This window comes from Labeo rohita, chromosome 5, assembly GCF_022985175.1.
Source record: "Labeo rohita strain BAU-BD-2019 chromosome 5, IGBB_LRoh.1.0, whole genome shotgun sequence".
NCBI lineage: Eukaryota > Metazoa > Chordata > Actinopteri > Cypriniformes > Cyprinidae > Labeo > Labeo rohita.
In genome coordinates, this window is record NC_066873.1 from 3,614,383 (window position 1) to 3,638,545 (window position 24,163).

The 24,163-nt window shown below is 46.1% G+C and overlaps 1 protein-coding gene across 5 annotated transcripts in view; it reads right to left on the bottom strand.

Moving 5' to 3' along the window:
- The window catches only part of LOC127165527 (UDP-glucuronosyltransferase 2A1), a 196,047-nt gene that overhangs the window by 6,828 nt on the left and 165,056 nt on the right, over positions 1–24,163 (bottom strand). The window contains exons 4-6 of one of the 5 annotated variants that reach the window (XM_051110249.1): positions 19,059–19,146; positions 18,845–18,971; positions 12,904–13,368 (exon numbers count right to left, since the gene is read on the bottom strand). The exons of the other annotated variants lie outside the window; for them this stretch is intronic. Coding sequence (XP_050966206.1) covers positions 13,074–13,368; positions 18,845–18,971; positions 19,059–19,146 — 510 coding nt within the window. The 3' untranslated portion in view covers positions 12,904–13,073. Of the gene's footprint in view, positions 1–12,903; positions 13,369–18,844; positions 18,972–19,058; positions 19,147–24,163 lie in introns of those variants that run through there. 5 annotated transcript variants of the gene reach the window in all.

Genomic DNA, 24,163 nt, shown 5'->3' on the forward strand with positions numbered 1-24,163 from the left:
GTCTGCTAATTGCTAATTTGCTACTAATTACCATCGTTTGTAATCAGCTACTTTGCAAAGCACAAATTGCTCAACATGAGGCTATGCTTAAAAAAAAAGTACTTAAGAAATTTCAACCAAGAAGATACTACAAAGAAACACAGCTAAAATGCAGTCTGAAATTTAAAACTGCATGCGTTGCTACATACATGAAGTCACCCCATCACAATTCCAGCTAAGAATTACAAATATTTCAATGCTGTACTACAGACAAGCCAAAGACAAGGAATATTATCAGTGTGTAGTGTTTGCACCTGAAAAATATTTAATGTGGACCACAGCAGCAAAAAACTGTGCAGGAATAAAACTGACAAACTGTCTCAAGAAACCTTGTAAGTATTTCTTTTGTCAGTGTCTAAACACTTATGAATATGATTTAAGAACCAACAGCATGCTAACAACTCCTGTTTTCTTGTTTCAGTTGAATTGAAGTGGTGAAGGTAGACTGTCCTCATAAACCCCCAAAAGAGACCAAATTCACAACTGAATATATTAAATCCTTTGGTCCAAAACAATATGTAAGTCATCAACTTCTTACCTTACTAAATTTTATCCTAACATTGTTTATGACAGAACATTTTCCATATTGTGGTGGCTGTTAACCAGTTCTCTGTTGCTGCAATACTGTTGTGAAGTTATCTGTTGTCATAACTGCTGTAAAGTTGTTTGGTGCACATGCTCCTCTGAATGCAATATTCTGTGTTATTACTGCTAAAGTTTCAGAAGTATTTTTTTTAATATTTTAATTTTTTAACGTAGTAACGTTCTGCCAAAGCACTGGTTGTGTATGTTTTCCTGAACGTAATGCATATCTCTAATTTAACTTTGTAGACTGAAATGGGGACGAAAACAGAATGTTTTTTGAATGTATCAACTACTTAAAACATTTTGGTTTTTTAGATACCAAGTCTTAAGGGAACTGTATGTAAATTGCACAAGACAACTAATGTCAATGCCTGGGACACAGTATGTGAAATTGGAGACTGTTTTGTTCAAGACTCATCTGGACAAATCATGATCACCATACAGGAAAAAAATAATATCTCAAGTCCAATTTACAAACCTCAAGATGAAATCTTTCATTAGTGGCACATCACTGAATACAACAAGATCAACCACCATTACCTTAATCAACCAAACAATAGTATTCCCTTCTGATCAAGAACCTCAAATTACTCCACAAACATCCATAACAACAATGCAGCTGATATCACAACCTCAGGGAGCAAAAATAAACATTAACAAGCTCTGCCCAAAATGCCATCAACCTCAAAAAGACTTTAATTCCATAGTTAACTATCACAGATCTTCCACTTGCAAAATCCTCCGTGCAACCAAGAACTACATCAAGAACTACATCAAGAAGTGCAGTGAAACCATCTCTCGCAGTGCATCCAATTCTACCATTACCAAATTTGTTAAATATAAACTGGACTTTGTCACTTGTCAATCAACATTATATTGAGGAGATGTTGCTCACAAGTAATGTGCTTGTCTTTACATAGAATGACACTGTCACAGGGACGAACTCCGTGGTTCCCTCCTCTGACCAGCAGAGGGCAGCCTCTCCTGAGAATTGACTCCCTTTCACCCCCTCTTTCACTATATCTCCCATCAGCCCCTTACCCAGCTCTGTTTCATCCAGGCCACCTGTGACCCTCCACTTCGGCTTTATAAGTCACTCGGTTATGCTGACTCTTCGCGAAGTCTTGTTTATTCTCTGATTAGCACATAAGTGTTTATTACTGACTGTCTGCCTAAGTGGGGTTCTTACCCCCACTTGGATTCCGTACTCTTATTGCTTGCTGTCTGCTTCGACTCTTGTTTATAGCTGATTTTTTCATCAGAATTGTCTGCTCAAACGAATCAACTCATCGCTCACCAACAACAACTATCACCCGAGATCGCCGTGCCCGACCATGCCATGCAGGAAACAGCCGCTGCCATTTCACAATCAGCGGTGACGCCATCTCATGTGAATCCCTGTCTGGCTTCCCTGGAGAAATTTGATGGTGATCCCGCCAAGTGCAAAGGATTTCTTTTGCAATGCTCACTATTCGTCCATCAGCAACCCACACTATATCCAACTTCAACTGGTAAGATCTCTCTAGGTTGCTCATTACTCACAGGAAAAACATTAGATTGGATTACTCCTGTATGGAAGGAGGATGGGTCAGCATTCCCTACTTTTGAAATATTTCTGGAACATTTCAAAGCAGTCTTTGATCACTCTAAAGAGGGCAAAAGTGCTGGCGAGAGATTACTGGTACTGCCACAAGACAAGAAGACAGCTGCAGAATATGCCCTGACGTTTCGGATGCTCACTACTCAAACTAATTGGGTTGAAGACACCCTCAAAGTACTGTTTAGAAAGGGGTTAAACCCCAATCTACAATTGGAACTTGCATGTAGAGATTAAGGGATGAACTTGGACCAGTTTATTGACCTCGCCATTCAACTGTTTTCAAAGACCATCTACTCATCAAGCATCACGCCTACTATTATCCACTCCCCCCAAACAGGCAGAACCCATGGAAATCAGCACTTTTCACCTGTCATTGTGGGTGCCCCACATCGATGAGTGTCAATGTCAATACATTAAATCCTGATCATTGCATCACTGTCCCCGTAATAATTATGATGGATAGAAGTCAGTTTCCTACACTTGCTTTGGTGGATTCCGGAGCAGCAGGAAACATCATACCAAGAGAATTTGCTGAGAAGAACATGATTGCAGTAAATGTGATTCTCTGTTAACAGTGGAAGCCATAGATGGACACACGCTGGGGTCTGGCCGCATCTCAACCGTCTCTCAGGAACTGGATATGCAAATTGGAGCTCTACATAAGGAAAAGATTCAATTCTACATGATCCAAACATCTAATGCACCCGTCATTCTTGGTCTCCCCTGGCTATGCCAACACAATCCCCTTGTATCCTGGAGAGATGAACAGATCTGTCAATGGAGTAAGTCATGCCAATCAGGATGTCTTGCAAATGTCTATTCATACCATTAACCTGTCTAAGAAGGATGAGGAACTAGTTAAACTTTCGTCTGAGCATACTGATCTAACTGAAGTTTTTTTTGGCAAAAGCAAAGCTACCCAGTTGCCTCCTCATTGTGCTAATGACTGTGCCATAGAACTACTGCCTGGTTCACAGGCCCACAAAGGACGCAAATTCCCCATGTCGCAAGCTGAATCTGAGGCCATGAGGAACTACATTGAGCAGGAACTGGCAAAAGGCTTTACACGTCCCTCAACGGCACCCGCATCTTCTTCACGTGCACAGGCCACTACGAATACTTGGTCATGCCCTTTGGCCTGGTCAGTTTTCCAGTCCTTTGTTAATGACATCTTCCGAGATATGCTGAACAAAACAGTGATTGTATATACTGACGACATTCTTGTATATTCTAATTCCCCTCAAGAACATGCCCAGCACGTCCGAGCAGTTTTTTCAACGACTAATTCAACACAAACTCTACGCCAAAGCAGAAGAATGTGAGTTTCATCAGACCTCTACCTCGTTCCTAGGCTACATTATCAGTCCTGAAGGGGTTGCCATAGACGACAACAAGGTACGAGTTGTCCTGAACTGGCTGTAGCCATCCACCTTGAAGGAGCTGCAGCGGTTTCTCAGTGTTGCAAACTTCTACAGGAAATTCATTAGAAATTTCAGTTCAGAAGCAGGACCTCTTATGGCGATGGTCAAGAAAGGAGGTAGTCATCTACAGCCATCAACACATTTCAAATTTGAAACAGCTGAAACAGCGCTCCACCACGGCCCCTGTACTCCGTCATCCAGATCCCAAACTTCCATTTGTGGTCAAGGTTGATGCCTCAAATAGTGGTCTTGGGGCTGTCCTATCTCAGCATCAAGGAACTCCACACAAACTATACCCGTGTGCCTTTTATTCCCGCAAATTAAGTGCAGCTGAGAGGAATTATGTTGTGGGTGACAGGGAATTGCTGGCGTTGAAAACCGCATTCGAGGAGTGGCACCATTGGCTGGAGGAAGCCAACCACCCATTCACTGTGTTTACCGACCATAAGAATTTGGAATATCATTGGTCGTTGTTCTTTTCTTGCTTAAATTTCACTGTGACTTACCATCCCGGGTCAAAGAACACAAAAGCAGACGCCCTGTTAAGGCAGCATGAGGTTGAGCAAGCCCCACAAACAGTTGAGACCATTCTATCCCCAGATTTCATCATCGCACCCATTCAATGGGATTTGATTACAGAGATTGAACAAGTCAACGCCCATAGCGAGACCCGGTCAAATTTCCCCTTAACCAGTTATTTGTACCAGAGGAGTTCCGAGGTCGGGTTCTAGCCAAGGTTCATGCCCTACCGAGCTCTGGGCATCCCAGTATTAACAACACTATCCAACTCCTTGAGAATCGGTTTTGGTGGCAAACTTTGTCCATGGACACCACAACCTTCATCCACCAATGTGAGAAGGTGTCACGACTAAGACCAGCCGGTCGACTCCAGCCGCTACCTATCCCACAACGTCCATGGTCCCATATCGCTATTGATTTCGTCACTGATCTTCCTTAGTCTTTATACAGTCAGTAGCGATCACTGTAGACCCACAGTCTGTAATCAAATAATGCCTACGAGGACTGTAGCATCATTAGTTAGAATGATTATATGAAAAGCACAGATATTTTGTGTGTGTATGAAGCTTTGGGTCTGATTTGGGCTCAAACTGATAAGGCAATATTGACACTATTGTTTACAATACAACAGAGCACACACAACTACCTGTTATGGTAAGGGGTCTGACATTTTTGAACAACATGCACTAGGCGGTTAGCAAATCATAACACACTGGGCAGGCTAACCAATCTAAGCCTGTTGCAACCATATTAGGAGAACATAAAAAGACAGTTAAGCCTTCGAAAATAGCTGGTAGACCACCCCTTTAAAAAATTTATGTGATAGTTACTATTACATTAGAATACAAAGAGAAAAAGAAAAAATATTAACAAGGAAAAGAATGTAAAAAGAGCTGAAAAGTGTTGTTGTCATAGATATTCTTGTTATACCATGTCACATTAAAGTTCAGTCAAACTGATGAATATTATTTTGTGATGAGCTGCATTATTGGAACACCGGCCATCCTACAATGATAAAAATCCAATCACTCCTTTTTTAATCCCCATTGCTGTTGCACATTGTTTAGGCCCCGCACACAGCAGCTGATTGACAGTCCTCCATTGCCATAGTTTCAGCCCTCAGCGAGTTGTACATTGTCCTCCATTTTCTCCGTGCTCGAGCAACTGTAACATCAACAATGTCTCATAAGCAGTGATGGGATTAACAGCGTTATAAATGGCGCTATTAATGACTTTATTTTTTTTCAGTAACGAGTAATCAAACAAATTACTGTTTCCCCTGTCACAACGCTTTTACTGTTACTGACAATAAAATGTGTCGCTACTACAATTTATTTAAATATTTTTTTTTTTGTTAATCTGAATGGATGCGCAGCGTACATGTATTTGACGACCCGTAAACTCAAGCCGTCAATTTGTCTTATACATGCAAAGAAAGTTACAGAGAGAGAGAGTCTTATATACCATGAGGAATTGACACTCTACATGTAAACGATATTCTATGTGTAACGCCACGCGAGCAGAGGGAGCCCTCACCCACTGACTGACTGTTGCTGCTCCCTCTGCTGCCTCGTTGGTAACTTCCTGTTTGGTGGCTATAAAAGGAGGCCTACACCAAACAGGAAACTGCGAAGTATTGTTTTCCTATTGTGGACTCTACCAAGCGTTGTTTCCCTGTTTTCATTGCTCTGTTTTGTATTTGCCACGGTTTTGTTTTATAGTCATAGTTTTTGTCTTTGTTTTTGCCTCAGTTTTGCCTCATTCATTGCCATAGTTTTGTCTTGTTTAATATCCTTGTTTATTTGTTACTTTTCGGACTGCTCTCTCTGGTTTATGGACTGTGCCTGTTTTTGTGGACTACGATATTGTTTTGCCTTGGATGTAACTGTTTGTTTGGATATCGACCCTGCCTGTCTCGACTACGATCTGTTCAATAAAGCTCGCACGTGGATCTTATACGCTTCCCAGAGTCCTCGTTACAGAATACTTCGCCACCCAAAGATCCAGCGGCTTCCAACACAGATCACCATGGACCCAGCATCACACCTCTTCTGTCTCCGTCAAGGTAACCGGCCCATTGAGGATTATGTTGTGGACTTTTGCAAACTGTGTCACTTAGTAAACTTTAATGATGTGGCACTCAAGGACATTTTTAGAGCAGGACTGTCCCACCCCATTCGTTCTGGTCTGCCTGGAGGTAAAATCCACTGGTCTTTAGAACAATATATTGACTTTGCGTTATTGCTTGCGGGATCGTCTTTTACTGTCGGGATTGCGGATGAGGGACCCCGCAATCCTACAGTAACTTCCAACCCGCCAAAGCCAGTTCACCCCATGCCTGCCAATTCAAAGCCTGCTCACGTCACGTCTGCCAAGCCACAGCCTGCTCACGTCACGTCTGCCAAGCCACAGCCGGTTCACGCCAAGCCTGCCGCTCCAGGGCCTGCTCACGCCATGCCTGCCAAGCCACAGCCGGTTCACGTCGTGCCTGCCGCTCCAGGGCCTGCTCACACCATGCCTGCCGCTCCAGGGCCTGCTCACGCCATGCCTGCCCGTCCAGAGTCTGCATCTGTCATGGCCGCCCTCCTACAACCAGCTCACAAGATGACTGCTATTTCCAAGCCAGTCCACAAGATGGCCGCCATCCCAGAGCCAGTCCACAAGATGGCCGCCATCCCAGAGCGAGTCCACAAGATGGCCGCCATCCCAGAGCCAATCCACAAGATGGCTGCCACGCCTAAGCCTCATCAAGCCAAAATCATCTCATCCGCATCTCATCACATCATCTCTGCCACACCCAAATCAAACCAAGTGATGCCTGATCCTCCGGTGTCAAGTCAAGTCAGGGCTACACTTTCTGTGTCAAGTCTCCATGAACCAAGCCAAGACACAGCTGTTCTCCATGAGTCAAGCCAAGACACAGCTGTTGTTCTCCATGAGTCAAGCCAAGATACAGCTGTTGTTCTCCATGAGCCAAGCCAAGATACACCTGTTCTCCATGAATCAAGCCAGGATACAGCGGTTGTTCTCCATGAGTCAAGCCAAGATACCGCTGTTGTTCTCCAAGATACAGCTGTGCCCCACGAATCAAGCCAAGATACAGCTGTGCCCCACAAGTCAAGGCAAGTCACAGCTGTGCCCCACGAGTCAAGCCAAGATACAGCTGTCCTCCATGAGTCAAGCCAAGATACAGCTGTGCCCCACGAGTCAAGCCCAGTCACAGCTGTGCCCCACGAGTCAAGCCAAGTCACAGCTGTGCCCCACGAGTCAAGCCAAGTCACAGCTGTTCCCCACGAGTCAAGCCAAGTCACAGCTGTTCCCCATGAGTCAAGTCACGTTACAGCTGTTGTTCCTGAGTCAAGTCACGTTACAGCTGTTATTCCTGAGTCAAGCCATGTTGTTCCTGAGTCAAGCCATGTTGTTCCTGAGTCAAGCCATGTTGTTCCTGAGTCAAGTCAAGTTTCCAAGTCAAGTCAAGTTGCAGCTGCGTCCCCTGAGTCAAGTCAAGTTTCCAAGTCAAGTCAAGTTGCAGCTGCTTTTTCTGAGTCAAGTCAAGTTTCCGAGTTCAGTCAGGTTGCGGCTGTTGTTCCAGAGTCAAGTCAAGCTACAGCTGCTGTTCCAGTGTCAAGTCAGGCTGCAGCTGTTGTTCCAGCATCAAGTCAAGTTAAAGCTGTGTTTCCTGTGTCAAGTCAGGTCAGAGCTGCTCTTCCGAAGTCCAGTCAAGTTACAGCTATTGCTCCTGTGTCAAGTAAAGCTATAGCTGTAGCCCTCAAGTCAAACAAAGTCACAGCCGTGGTTCCTGAGTCAAGCAAAGTCATAGCCGTGGTTCCTAAGTCAAGCAAAGTCACTACTGATCTTCACAAGCCAAGCCAAACCACAGTTGATCTCCCTGAGCCAAGCCAAGCTACAGCAGATCTTCATGAGCCAAGTGAAGTTGCTGCTGTTATTCCCGAGCCAAGTCAAGCTACAGCTGATCTTCATGAGCCAAGTCAAGCCACAGCTGACCTTCATGAGCCAAGTCAAGTCACAGCTGACCTTCACAAGCCAAGTCAAGTCACAGCTGGACTGCATGAGCCAGGTCAAGTCACCGCTGTTCTTCACGAGTCAAGTCAAGTCACGGCAGGCCTCCCTGAGTCAAGTCAAGTCATGGCAGGCCTCCCTGAGCCAAGTCAAGTCACGGCAGACCTCCCTGAATCAAGTCAAGAAACTGCTGTCCTGCCAGAACCTAACCAGGTCCCCTCTGACCTTCCCAAATCACTTCACATCTCAGCTGACCACCAAGAACCTCATCACATTTCAGCTGATCCCCTAGAGCCTCATCATGTATCTACTGACCCAAGCCACGCAGAGCCCACGCTCCCAAGCCACGCAGAGCCCACGCTCCCAAGCCACGCAGAGCCCATGATCCTAAGCCACAAGTCCATAGCATCCACACCCTCAAGGTCAACAGACACCCCACTATCTACTGTGCTGCCTGTAATGGCCGTCACCATTTTCAGTATGTGGGCTGCACACTGTGCTCTAGAGGCCTCATCTGTCCACGAGTCTGCTCCAGAGGCTTCCTCTGTCCACGAGTCTGCTCCAGAGGCCTCGTCTGTCCACGAGTCTGCTCCAGCGGCCTCGTCTGTCCACGAGTCTGCTCCAGAGGCCTCGTCTGTCCACGAATCTGGTTCAGAGGCCTCGTCTGTCCATGAGTCTGGTCCAGAGGCCTTGTCTGCCCACGAGTCTGGTCCAGAGGCCTCGTCCGTCCACAAATCTGCCCCAGAGGCTTCATTTGACCACAAGTCTGCTCCTGAGGCTTCATCTGTCCAAGAATTCGCGCCTATACCTCCTGAGGTGTCAGCTCACGCTGTAGAACCTTCTAAGGAGGTGGCGTCCATTTATGAACTCACTGCCACGTCTGCCCAAGAATCTGCGCCCATGCCTCCAGAGGTGTCAGCATATGCTGTAGATCCTCCCATAGGGGGCCGTCCTCCCATAAACTCTCTACCCATCATAACACGGCCCAGGAGGCCAATCATGAACTCTCTGTCTGTCATGTCACAGCCAAGAAGGCCTATCATAAACTCTCTGCCTGTCATGTCACAGCCAAGAAGGTCTATTATGAACTCTCTACCTGTCATGCCACGGCCAAGGAAATCGTCAGTGAAAAAACCTCTCTGCTATGGATGTCACTAGTTCCACTTTGGATATCTCTGCTCCTGTCTGCTCTGCCTGCCCTGCAATGGCTCCCTGTTATGCCTGCTCTGCCTACCTCGCCATGGCTTCCTGTTCTGCCTGCTCTGCCTGCCTCGCCATGGCTCCCTGCTCTACCTGCTCTGCCTGCCCCACCATGGCTTCATGGTCTGCTACTGCTCCACGACCCAGGTCCTCCGAGGTCCCACTGTCTGCCATTGCTCCACGGCCCAGGTCCTTCAGTGCTTCACTGTCTGTCCCTGCTCCACGATCCAGGCCCACCTCCTCTACATGGACCTGGCCCTCCGTCCACCCCGTTTTGCCTCTGTTCCCCCACCCTCCTGGACTGTTGTCGTTTGACCGCCAGGGGTCGCTCCTGGGGGGGGGGGGGGATTCTGTAACGCCACGCCAGCAGAGGGAGCCCTCACCCACTGACTGACTGTTGCTGCTCCCTCTGCTGCCTCGTTGGTAACTTCCTGTTTGGTGGCCATAAAAGGAGGCCTACACCAAACAGGAAACTGCGAAGTATTGTTTTGCTATTGCGGACTCTACCAAGCGGTGTTTCCCTGTTTTCATTGCTCTGTTTTGTATTTGCCACGGTTTTGTTTTATAGTCATAGTTTTTGTCTTTGTTTTTGCCTCATTCATTGCCATAGTTTTGTCTTGTTTCATATCCTTGTTTATTTGTTACTTTTCGGACTGCTCTCTCTGGTTTATGGACTGTGCCTGTTTTTGTGGACTACGGTATTGTTTTGCCTTGGATGTAACTGTTTGTTTGGATATCGACCCTGCCTGTCTTGACTACGATCTGTTCAATAAAGCTCGCACGTGGATCTTATACGCTTCCCAGAGTCCTTGTTACACTATGCTGTATTTTCCTGTCAAAACAATGGAGTTCCTTTGAAATTCTTCAGCTTTTAAGAACTGCTGGTACTAGGTGGGACTAATGCATAAATGGCAGTCTCATTGGCTGGAGCTCACCTATTATCGTCTCTGTTTTTATTTCAGCAAATCAGTTCAAGTGAACACAGACAACACGATTAATAATATTTATGAACCCAGTAGCTCATTAATCCTTAGTGCATTTTATATTGTTATTAGTAGTAGAATTCGTAATCATTTTGTTATCTTATCAGTATTGTTTTTAGTTTTATCCATTTTTTTATAGAAACACCAAATTACAGACAATATCGTAAGCACCACCACCAGTCCTTAGTTCAGTCAACATGACAAATATGAATTTACATGGTTATTCTAATTATTAAAATTCTAATTACTAAAGTTTAATGCTAAATTATCATAATGTCATATTATAATTCTTGACTGATGGATGCTAAGTGTCTGATATTTTAAAATTCTCATTCATTTAATTTAAATTTCATTAATTTAACATATGTAATATTGGGGGAATCCAAGTTATCTGACATATTTGAACATTTTTTAAAAAAGTATAACATAATAGTTACCTGCCTGGTAATGAGTTACATTTATAATGATGTAACTCAGTTACTAACTAGTAACTATAATTAAATACCTTTTAAAAGTAACATGTCCAACACTGCTTGTAAGCAATCGCAGTGCTTAGTGTTTGGATGTAAGACTGAACATAAAAGTCTTCATTTTCTCTCAACATCTGGGCCACTGAGTATGCAGTGGATTACTTTAATTTTTTAAGGTAATGCACCTCAAAACCAACTTAAGTAATATTATGTCTGTGCAAATCATTCCACTCCAGACTGCTTTGTGTCATGAATGTCATGTCTTTATAGTGCTGAGTTAATGCTTTAACCGTATTTGTATGCGTGCATTATTTAAGTCTTTTAACTGATCAGCGTTGGGCTGGTGAGATAAGTTTAAGCCCTCTCTGCGCTGTCGAGTCAATCAGCATGGCATGAGCTCTGTAACAATGTGCTGTTTCATCCCATTTTTGGTGTGTTTGGCTTTCCATATGTATAGCTGAAAACCGGTTCTCTTGCTCATGTCATGGATTGAGCAGCTCATTTGCATTTAAAGTGATACACACCAAAACAGCTCTTTTTTAGACATGTCCCAAAAAATGACATTTTCCACATTATAATAAATGATCTGTGAGTTTTGAGCTGAAACTTCATAAACACATTCTAGGGACACCCAAGACTAACATTACATCTTGTAAAAAGGGCCATAATAGGCGCCCTTTAAAAAGAATGCTGAGGTGGTCACTGAGAATGGTCAACAGTTGCCCCATACCTAGAGTGGGTGATCTCATCGAGTGGCTGGGAAGTGCCTGGTTTATCTCCATGTTAGATCTTACCCAGGGCTACTGGCAGATGCCTCTCTACCACCCAATGCCATCGCCTATGGCACCTCTTGGCTATCCTGGTTAACGTCAAGAAGTGTCTGAGGAGGATGAGGCCCCCCTTTCTGAGCGTTCTTGATTACTCTGTTGGATTATCGTGTCTTGACCCCAGGACTGTTTCTCTCATTTATGATTCTACTCTGCCTGCCTTTTGACCCTCTGCACTATTTATGGGCTATTGTTTACTCTGCTAGCTGCCTGCCCCGACCACTCGCCTAATTACTCTGCCTTTGTCTCCTCTGATATACCTGTTTTCTGGTCATCGACCCTGCCTGTATCACTGTGTTATTGCTAATAAACGCTGCAAATGGATCCCAACTCTGCTGACCCTTCATTACAATAGTCATGTAACGTTATTTACTTAAGAAAACATATACAAGTTAAGTTAAACGAGTTGGAGCCTATAACTTTTGGGGGCCCATACAATTTTTTTTTTTTTTGCATATGGGCCCGGGGCTGACTTGCTACGCCACTGGTTTGGTTAAATCATTGAACATGAGATTGTCAGTTTTCACTGCAGAAGAAAGTCACCTGAGCAGAGCCAAGCTGCAGGCTTTGGAGATTCTGTCAACAATGACCAATATACAGGTGTAACCATTGGATGGAGGAAGATTGGTGATAAATTCAACTCCTAGTCCCAGATGTTAGCTTGTCAAAAGACCTTGCTCATTCAAATCAGTTACTGAACACTTTATAAGTACGTTTTTGACTTGAGATGAGTAGGTTTGGATTATTGAGAACTGGTCCCATTTTAGAACTAGAAAAATTTTCAAGAGCTGAGTATTTGATAAGACGCGTGCATTTTGATTCTGCTTGTCAATTTTTGTTTGCACATTTTAATGTGACCATTCAAGAGCAGAAAGACCTCAAGAGAAAAAGAACTCATACAAATGGTTGTTGAATGCTACACTACTACAAAATACATCATATTGGATTTCATTCTGTAAATATGATGCAGGGCAGTGTTCCTGTTGCCTAGTCGAAAAGTAGTCATGAAAAATGACAGGGCAGAAAGAGAAGAGTTTCCTGCACTATTTTTTAACCTGAGGACAGGCAGGCATACATGTCATCTGTGTGTCCTGCTGAACCCCACATGTTGATTGCAATACATTATATCTCTAACTCTAGCAGATTTGTACAAAATCTAGTTTTCCTATAAATTTTTGATAAAATCTGAATATACTGATCATCTGAGGTAGACTCTTTAATCAGTGAGTGTACAGGAACCCCTCAGCAAGCATTTTAATTTTACATGAACATTCACATATATTTGTTTCATTATGAACATACAGTTTTGAATGTACACAAAATGCACACTGATCATCGTACACATGTGATGACGACACATGTACCATAGTCAGTTGAGGGAAATGCTTCTACGTTAACCTGCTTTGTATTTACTCTTTTTTACTCTTTTGTGCTTTGCTGTCAGGATGAGTCTTTCTGAAACATTTCCTGAAAAGGAAGCATGTTTTCATAAAGAGGAATGCGATCAGTGCAACAACTGAGAGTAAAAAGGCCACTACATCCAGGCAGTGGTACTGATACCATTTCAGCTCATGTGCCTGAACTCGTAGATGTTTAGCTCCTTTATGGCGCATCACAGATTCGATCCAGTAAACTGCCTGATCCAGAGGCTTCATTGGCTGATCATGATGGATTCTGGACAGTCTCATGATGCTCTCCTTGTACCTGAGAAATGGTGGCGTTGTTTAACACAAGACAAGCTCTACAAAAGTACAAACATTTTGTAAATACTGTATATTACAGTATGTGACAAGCCACGCTTTGAGCTAGAGTGTTTTTCTATGGCATTGGGATTAAAGTGAATACTGACTGGTCAAAGACAACCTTTATGTACATTTATATACTTTAAAGCATTATTTCACTTGAGGTTAAATTTATTATTTAATTAAATGTTTTGCTCAAAAACCAATATAAATTGTCACGGAGGCTTGACGAGAAATGAAAGGTTCGAGATGTGTCCCCTTGTAGCGTGACGGAAAACTCAAACGCGGAAACACACGAGTGAGCAGGTAAATCACGCAGTTGGTCTGAGAACGCTCCGATAAGGAGTAGAGATTTCCACCAAGAAATCCGCGTTCTCACACGCACACAGACAGGCAAATAAGCGCTCCGAAGAGCAGAGGGTTTACTCACGTGAGTGATGAAGTTGAAGGGACCTGACGATGAGGTGAGCATGAGCTCAATGTCTGGTGCCAAACAACACCTGCTTCCTGCTTAAATACCTGCGTGAAGTTACTTCCGGGTCCTCGTGACCTCACGTGATCCGGTGCGTGTGACAGTACCCCCCCCTCCAGGACCGGTGCCTGACGGTCCCGAGGCGGAGGATACCCGACGACGGTAGTCCTGGATGAGGGCTGGATCCAGGATGAACCGCCCGGGGACCCAAGAACGCTCCTCCGGACCGTAGCCCTCCCAATCAACGAGATATTGGGTGCCACGGCCCCGGGTTCGCGAGTCAAGAATCCGCCGGACGGTGTACGCAGGACCACCGTCAATGATCCGGACCGGGGGGGGTGCAGTGACCTGGGGAGACAGAGGGGAGAAGAAGACAGGTTTAAGTTGAGATTGATGAAATACAGGATGGATCCGGAGAGAGGCAGGCAGCTGGAGCCGGAAGGTGACAGGGTTTAGTCGGTGCGTGATCTTGTAGGGTCCGATGAATCGTGGAGTGAGTTTTTTGGTCTCTGTCTTTAGGTTGATGTTGCGGGTGGAGAGGTAGACCCTGTCACCTACATGGAACAATCGTCCCGGAGGGTGCCGGCGGCGGTGTTGAATGGTGTACCGACGATTGGCCTTCTGGATGGCAGTCCGAGCGTGGTTCCAGAGCCGCCGGCACCGGCGGACCAACTGTTGGGCGGACGGGACATCAACCTCCGGCTCTTGATGTTCGAACACCGGGGGTTGGTACCCGTAGCATACCTCGAAAGGGCTTAGATTGGTGGCCGAGGAGGTGTGCAGGTTGTTAGATAGTTCAGCCCAGACGAGGTAGCGTGCCCAGGAGCGCTGATGTTCACCCGCAAAACATCGAAGGAAGCGCTCCAGTTGTTGGTTGGCCCGCTCCGTCTGGCCGTTCGTCTGAGGATGGTGACCGGACGATAGGCTGGAGGTGGTACCGACCAGACGGCAGAAGGCCTGCCAGAACTTGGCCGTGAACTGGGGCCCTCTGTCCGAGACGATGTCCTTGGGGAACCCATGCAAGCGGACTACGTGCTCGAGTATGAGTTCCGCGGTGGTCTTGGCCGAGGGGAGTCCGGTGAGAGCCACCAGGTGCACAGCCTTAGAGAAACGATCCACAATGGTCAGGATGGTGTTCTTGCCCTGTGAGTCAGGGAGTCCAGTGACGAAATCGACCGAGATGTGACTCCAGGGGCGCTTGGGGATGGGGAGGGGCTGCAGCTCGCCGGTGGAAGGTGAGTTGATGGTCTTGGAGCGAGCGCAGATGTTACATGCCTGTACGTACTCCTGTACGTCTCTCCTCAACGTCTTCCACCAAAACGCCCTGCCGATAAACGAGATCGTCCTCTGGACCCCCTGGTGACCTGCCAAGGTGGAATCGTGCCCCCACTGGAGAACCTCTCTGCGGAGATGGTCGGGCACAAAAGGCGCCCAGCGGGGGTTTCGGGTGGAGGAGGGGCCTGGCTGTGACTCTGGCGGACTCTCTCTTCTAACCCCCACTGGAGAGGAGCCAGGATGATGTGTGGAGGCAGGACAGGCGCGGGATCCGAGGAGGTGGTGTCTCTTTGGTGTTGGCGTGAGATGGCGTCCGCTTTCGTATTCTTCGAGCCGGGCCGGTATGAGAGCTGGAAATTGAAGTGCTCGAAGAATAGAGCCCACCGCGCCTGCCTGGGGTTAAGCTGTTTGGTCTGGCGGATGACGGTGAGGTTCTGGTGGTCGGTCCAGACGGTGAATGGGTCGCTGCCGCCCTGGAGCCAGTGACGCCACTCTTCTAGAGCCCACTTGATGGCCAACAGTTCACGGTCCCCTACCCCGTAACGCTGCTGTGTGGGATTGAACTTCCTTGAGAAAAAACTACAGGGATGTAGTTTCTCGTCTGGACCGCGTTGCGAAAGGACCGCTCCTACGCCCACATCGGAAGCGTCCACTTCGACAACGAAGGGTTTAGTCGGGTCAGGATGAATGAGAACCGGAGCGGTGGTGAACAGGTGACATAGCTTCTTGAAGGCTTGAACGGCTTCAGGTGTGAGTTGGAAGTCTCCACGTGATGGTTTGGTGAGAGCAGTCAGAGGTGCCGCAGTTGCGCTGAAGCCCTGGATGAATCGCCTGTAGAAATTGGCGAACCCCAGAAAACGTTGGAGCTGTTTGAGCGACGTAGGTAGGGGCCACGAGCGCACAGCCTCCAGCTTCTGGGGATCCATGGCCACACCCTGAGATGATATCACGAAGCCGAGGAATGTGGTGGTGTGCTGGTGAAAGGCACATTTCTCCAACTTGCAGTACAACTGGTGGGCCAGCAACCTTCTGAGTACTGCTCGGACATGCTGGGTGTGTTCCTCGAGCGTCTTGGAATATACGAGGATGTCGTCCAGGTAAGCGTAGCACCACCGACCCAGCATGTCCCGGAGAACGTCATTGATGAATTGTTGAAAGACGGACGGACTGTTGCACAGACCAAACGGCATAACCAGGGTCTCGTAGTGACCAGTGGGGGTTATGAAGGCCGTCTTCCACTCATCACCCTCCCTGATGCGGACCAAGTTGTATGCGCTCCGTAGGTCCAGCTTCGTGAAGAAGCGGGCACCAGAGAGGGCGTCCAGGGCGGTGTTAGTGAGAGGTAGTGGGTGACGGTTCTTGATGGTAATTTGATTAAGCCCCGATAGTCAACGCATGGCCGAAGACCCCCGTCCTTCTTCTTCACGAAGAAGAAGCCCGCGGCCGCCGGTGAGCTGGAAGGACGGATAGTGCCGGCCCTGAGTCCTTCCGCCACGTACTCCTCCATCGCCTGGTGTTCGGCGGCCGACAGGGAGTACAGATGACCGCGGGGAGGCACCGCGCCCGGCACGAGGTCAATAGCAAGGTCGTAGGGGCGGTGAGGTGGTAGGCGAGCAGCGCGACCCTTACTAAAGACCTCGGCCAAGTCGCGGTACGGAGCGGGAATCTCCTCCAGCTTGACATCGGGGACCCCGGACTCCCCGGAACACGTCCCAGCCTCCGCCCGGAGACAGAGCTCCTGACAGGTCGCCCCCCAGTGGACGATGCGGTTGGTGGTCCAAGAGATGAAGGGATCGTGCTTGATGAGCCAGGGGTGCCCCAGGATGATCGGCGGTGACGTGATGGAGGTGATGTAGAGGTGAATTTTCTCTGAGTGATTGTCGATTTGAAGGTGAAGCTCTTTAGTGCGTTGGGTGACGGGACTGAAGTTGAGGGGGCGACCGTCAATGGCTGTGATATTTAGAGGCTGGGATAACACCTCAGTCTCAATCCCCAACTGGGCGGCATAAGCCTGATCGATAAAGTTCCCAGCCGCACCTGAATCAACAAATGCGGTGGTCACGATCCGTTGGTGGCCCATGAGGATTGATACCTGAAGGAGCAGCCGGGAAATGGCGGGACAGGATTTGATGGCAGCGGAACCAGATGAAGACCTCCCCCTCTTCACCTGGTCTGGCCGTTTCCCGGACGCAGAGGGCAGATAGCGCGGTGGTGGTCTGGGGAGGCGCAATAGGCACAGAGACCTTCGCAGTAGCGTCGAGCCCTTTCTGCTGCCGTCAGGGAGGTGCGCCCTATCTGCATGGGTTCCCCGGCCCCGGATGAGTGGGCCTCTGGAGCGGCCGGTGGAGGTGCAGATGGCGCAGCGACAGCGTGGGTGACGGGTGGATCCAGATGACGGTGGGTGGAGCCTGTGGAGACATGGAAAGAGCGTTTAGTATGATTCATTCGCTGATCCACCCGGAGGGCGAGCTGGATCATGCCCTCCAGGGTGGCCGGCAACTCACGCACAGCCAGTTCGTCTTTCAGACGGTTCGATAAGCCCTCGTAGAAGGCTGTGCGGAGTGCCGCGTCGCTCCATTTGGTTTGGACGGCGAGCGTACGGAAGTCCATGGTGTATTTGCTGACGCTGCGCTCGCCCTGCCTTAGATGGTACAAACGAGAGTCCACCTCCACCTCGCTCTCAGGATGTTGGAAGGCGGCCTTGAGCTGGGTGGTGAACTCGGGATACGAGTGAGCCGCGATCCCGTCAGCTTTCAAGACCGCCGCAGCCCACTCTGCTGCCTGCCCGGTGAGGAGAGAGACGAGGAGAGCAATCCGGCTGCGATCTGATGGATAACGTGCTGGCTGGAACTCAAACAGAAGGGAGAGGTTAGTTAAAAGTACATCGCACCGGGTTCCGGATCCATCCCATTTCTCCGGCAGTGCGATCTTGGGTTGATGGGCGGGGCGGCCTGGATCTGCGGGGGCGATCTGCGCAGCAGCCAGGTCATCATAGTCCGCCTGCAGGGCGGTGAGGTCGGACTGGAGCGTCTCGCACTGCTGCCGAAAACCCGCGGTCTCGACGCGCAGCGCGTTGACTTCCGCCCGTAGCCCCACCAGCTCCTGCCGCAGACTGAGGATTTCCCCCGACTGCTGCTGAATCACACCCCACAATTGTTCCAGATCCGCCGGGACCATTTCGGGACCAGACATTCTGTCACGGAGGCTTGACGAGAAATGAAAGGTTCGAGATGTGTCCCCTTGTAGCGTGACGGAAAACTCAAACGCGGAAACACACGAGTGAGCAGGTAAATCACGCAGTTGGTCTGAGAACGCTCCGATAAGGAGTAGAGATTTCCACCAAGAAATCCGCGTTCTCACACGCACACAGACAGGCAAATAAGCGCTCCGAAGAGCAGAGAGTTTACTCACGTGAGTGATGAAGTTGAAGGGACCTGACGATGAGGTGAGCATGAGCTCAATGTCTGGTGCCAAACAACACCTGCTTCCTGCTTAAATACCTGCGTGAAGTTACTTCCGGGTCCTCGTGACCTCACGTGATCCGGTGCGTGTGACATAAATATAGTAACACAACCATTTCCCACCTTGTCTGTAGCTCTCTGACTAAAAAACACCACCTTAGGGTTGTTTCTAAACAAAAATAAATGCAGAACTAAACTTTCAAGTTTCTGAAACTTATTACTTAACTCACAATGGATTATTTAAGACGGTCTTGAGAGCATCCACCAGGTCTTTGGACTCCAATGTGCCCACTATTGGGACACCATGATAAATAGCCTTCCCACCATGGGTAATGAAGACCTTCGTTTTTGGATGACCTATCAGATAAAGCAAAGTCTGTATCAATCACACATCAGTTAATGTTCATTATGTATAATAAGTACACATGACAAAACTTTCCTTACCAAGCAAATCATTCTGTGGGATCCAGTCATAGAGTTTTGTATTGGGGGCGAGAGTTTCTGGTGTTTTCCCACTGTAACGCCAAACAACCTGTGCAAATACATTATGGGGAATTTATCAACCGTCGGTCTAGGACACTAAACATATTTTATTACAGTTAAACCTTTTAAAGAGGTCATCGGATGCCCATTTTCAACCCATTCTGTTGGATGTTCCTTTAAATGCAAATGAGCTCTGCCCGCCCCGCCCCTCTCTTCTCTCTGTGGAATGATGAGCCCTGCTCTGAGAGACTGTTTACTTTAGCCGTGAAACTAGCACATTAATAGGAAAGGCGACTGCAAAGATTACAAAAACCCTTTGTACTCATTTCTACTGTAAGTGAAGTAAATGACGACTATGTTCAATATTACATCCAACAACAGAACACCTCAGTCGCTTAGGAGCCATTCTTGTCTACATCCCTGTTCCGGCATCGAATCAATGGTGATCGGACTGTCACTGCTCACTCAGGGCCGGTCTAAGGTAAGACAGTCGTATCAATCCATTTACATTTATTCATTTAGCAGACGCTTGCGATTTGTCCTAAAGAGGCAAAACGACTTAGGAAGTGCTCATAATACCATATAACAGGCATTGTTCAGATAAGTACAAGCTAGAAAGGGAAAAGAGTAGAATAAAGGATTTTTTTTTTTAAGTCAAATAGTGTCGAAAGAGATGGGTTTTCAGCAGTCGCTTATCATGGGAGCGGCATCTGTTGATGTGACGTCGCACAGACAAGAAGCTGAGAATGGCTTGATTTGAAAAAGGGGATATTTTTCTCGTCTCGTTCATCCCGTTACAGAATACTCCGCCAAACAAGGATTCAGCAGCTTTTCTCACGGACAAGACACAGGTATGGACACTTTCTATTCCGTCTCAAACAAGGTCCGCGTTCTCTAGAACAACACATCAGTGAATTCCTGGCAATAGCTAATTATTCCACTCTCCCGGACTGTACCATCATTGAACGAGACGAGAGGCGAGCGGATCCATTTGCGAGCTTTTATTGAATCGACAAGGCAAAGGCATGGTCAGGCAGGCAGGGTCAAAACAATAGCAAGCAGGTATATTAGGGCGATGCACAATAGAAGTCCGTGAGTCAGGCGTGGGTCGATCCGTGGCGAACATAATCCATAAAGAGGGCTGAGCGAAGGGATAGATCCGTAAACACGAGCGAGGGTTCAAAAGGCAGGCGGCTAGACAGACGAGAACGAGAAGACCAGGCGATAGAACTAAACACTAGGAACTAGGAACCAGAAACTAGGAAACAATGGAAATACAACAATAACAACTCAATACTCCGTGGTTTGCAAGGGGAAAGACCGGGGCTTTTTCATAGCGCCGCTGATTGGGCACGGATGAAGTGTAATGGCTGATGGGGAATGTAATCCGGGGTGTAGTACAACAGTCAGAGAGAAGTGACAGGGTGAGAGCGACATCTGGCGGTGAGCGGACCGCAGGACACCGACCAGATTCGTAACAGTTCTTAGCAATGCATATTATTAATCAAAAATTAAGTTCACATTTAAGATACATTTATGGTAGGAAATTGTCAAAATATCTTCATGGAACATGGTCTTTACTTAATATCCTAATGATTTTTGGCATAAAAGAAAAATGGATAATTTTGACCCATACAATGTATTGTTGACTATTGCTACAAATATACCTGTGCTACTTAAGACTGGTTTTGTGGTCCAGGGTTACACATAGCAGTCGGCTCCTCCCCTTCTGGTGGGCGAGAGCACCACTGGTTTGTGATAAAGTTCATGACAATGCTATTAGTAAAATATGGGACAAAAAATGGCATGTTTAGAAGGCTTGGCAGAAGAAAGCCTCTTCTATCTAAAAAAAAAACAAACATTGCAGCACAGTTTAGGTCTGCAAAGTTGCATTTGAACAAAACACAAGTCGTCAAGAATAATGTCCTTTGAACAGACGAGACCGAAGTGGAGATGTTTGGCCATAATGCACAGCGCCAAGTTTGGTGAAAACGTAAAGATCATATCAGCACAAACACCTCATACCAAAAGACAAGCATGCTGGAGGAGGGCTGATCATTTTGGGCTTGTTTTGTAGCCACAGGACCTGGACACCTCACAGTCATTGAGTTGGCCATGAACTCCTCTGTATATCAAAGTATTCTAGAGTCAAATGCGAGGTCATCTGTCCAACATCTAAAGTTGGGCCAAAATTGGGTCATGCAACAGGACAATGATCCCAAGCACACCAGCAAATCTACAACAGAATGGCTGAAAAGAAAAGAAGCAAGGTGTTGCAATAGCCCAGTCCAAGTCCAGAGCTCATCCTGACTCAAATGCTGTGGTGAGAGCTGTGCATAAGCAAATGCCCACAAACCTCAATAAACTGGAGCAATGTTGAAAAAAAGGGTGAACGACGTGAGAGACTGATAAAGTTATTGCTGCTAAAAGTGGATCTACAGGCAATTACCTCATAGGGTGTTCTAACTTTGTCACACATGGTCTGTCCCTCTTGGCTGTATTTTTCATAAATAAATAATGACACTGTGTAATATGTCATGTGATGATGTTTATTTGAGAATTTATTTTCAAATTTTAAGACCTGCCAAGAACCAGATACTTTTTTTAATATGTCCTGATACAGAAAACCATGAAATTCAAGGTGCGTTCAAACTACCATGGTTTGGATGGTTTGCATGGCCCGTTTTGCCCCTGCTGGTAGATGGTGTAACTATATCAGTGTAGCTGGATCCAAAAAGCATCTAAATTACATTTATTTCATTATACTTGTCCTCATCTGTGACATTTATGTCACTGTAAAGAATATTCGTTAAGTTTTTCCACAGATCCAAAATAATCAATCACATAGCTCTACTGTACTGAACAACAAAAGTCCAATTATTGCCATAATATGATTTTTTTCCTTTATCCAGCTTTTTATTAGTAAACTAAAAATGAACTGATTTTGCATCAGAAATGTCATGTCAAAGTGTATCTTGTGCAGTTTACAAAATGGGACTGACACTGCAAATTTGTAGTATCTTTTGAGGTCACCAGAGTCAAATCAGACATATACAACCCTCTCCATACATACACCGACTTGCATAAAGTTGTTACACACTCAAAAAAATAATGAATTGGATGAACTCAATTTAATTGAGGGCAGGATTTTCATCCAATAAATATGTGTAGCCCCAACTCATAAGAAACAAATTCATGCAATTAAATGTAATTGAGTTGTGCCAAGTCAATTTGATCAAATATAGTTTAAATGAAATTAATACGTTTATGAAGTGATTATTTAATGTTTGTTGAACTCAAACTAAAACATTTAACTGGTAAACAAATAAGTAGGCAGAAATTCTTCTACACTCAAAAAAATGATATATAAGTTTTACTTAAATTTAGGCATTAACCAACTTGTTGCATTAGCCGTAAGATGGCTTTGTTACATCCATGGCATGCCCAAAATAGTTGTTTATTATATAATTAAAACAACTTTAATTTTAATGTTAGCAGGTCCTCAACCCAAGCACATGCTCTACACTTCACAACAATGGTAACTCCCAAAAACACAAACATACCAGAAACTGTTTTAAATACAAACATAGAAAGACATTAAACATTCACATTAACAAATTTTATTTCAACATTTACTCTCCTTATCCAGCCGAGTGCAAAGCATGATGGGAAGGGAAAATCCACTTTCTAGTTACACAAGTAAAATATTTCATGTACTCTCAACTCAAATGAATTAAGTGGTTGTAAAAATTGTGTTGGATTACCTTAATTTACTTAAGTAAATTGAACAAGCATTAAATGTTATTTTTGGCCTACTTATTTGAATCACGTTCTTTCAAAATGAAAATATTGAGTTGAACCAAAACACAACTGTTTCAACACAATGTTGACATAATGCAATTGTTTAAATGGGAAACCTAACACAATGGTGTTAAATGAAAATTATTTTTTTTTAAATAAACTGAACAGTGTTGTAGAATCATTTTTTGAGTGCATGATCTATTCAAGTAAGGATTTTACTTTAAATTATTAGTGATGGATGTTTTAATGCAAAAACTAAAAGGCACCAAGAATATTTCAGAAAACAATATAATGAATAAATAGCAATATATATTTTTAAAAAATATATATGGCAAAGTCATTACCTTTGGCAGAGGTTTGGCGGGTTTGCAGTGCAGTCCTCCAACAAATTTAAAATTAGGCAGGAGTGGACGTGGATACTCAAAATCCCAGTAAGTTCTAATCAACCAGATGTCGGTTTTTCCCATGATCTCACACATTGTTGTGGGTTTTCCTGTGACATATGGAGGAAAAATGCTACTCAGTTGATGTACAGTATAGGTCAAATTTTGCTTAGTTTTTTTGAACATTCAAACAGACTGAATGCAACAGATCTGAATTTCACCATCCAATCTGTATACTGTGGCGGGGAGAAGAATCAAACAACAGGTTTTGCGGTGCAAAAATCCCCGGAGGGTGGATTTATTGACAATAAAGTGAAAATAACTCAAAACTGGGTGCTCCGTGTCGTCCTTGCTGTGCGCTGTGCTCCAAGCCTCCTCTTCCCATGAACCGTGAGTGCAAAGCTGGTGTCCGTGAGGGTTTGTGGCCGAGCCGTCACAGGCTGCTGTCTGGGTAAGAGAGAAAGAGAGGTTAGCGTCTGCATACAAGGTAGGAACTTCTCCGTCTGACGAATTCAAGGTGCTGGGTTTTATGGGTTGCAGTAACGAGCCGCAGCTGTGACGGCTCGGTCCGTGCAGAGTGATTCCAGCTGGTCCTTGTTGGTTTCCAGGGCGACACTGATGAGAGCTCGGGCGGCCTGCCACACTCCCCCCTCCAAGCGTCGCGCCGGTCCTGTAACGAGAATTATAACAATATAACGGGAAACATAGGGGTGGGAGGGGAGTGCGCCCTGACAGACCTGCGTAAGCTGACCATAACCTGGAGAGACTGTCGGCGTTAGAGTGGGCTATTCCAGCCTGATGCTCCACCGTGAAACTGAAGTCCTGGAGCGCCAGGAACCACCGCGTCACCCTGGCGTTAGTGTCTTTAGCACGGGCCATCCA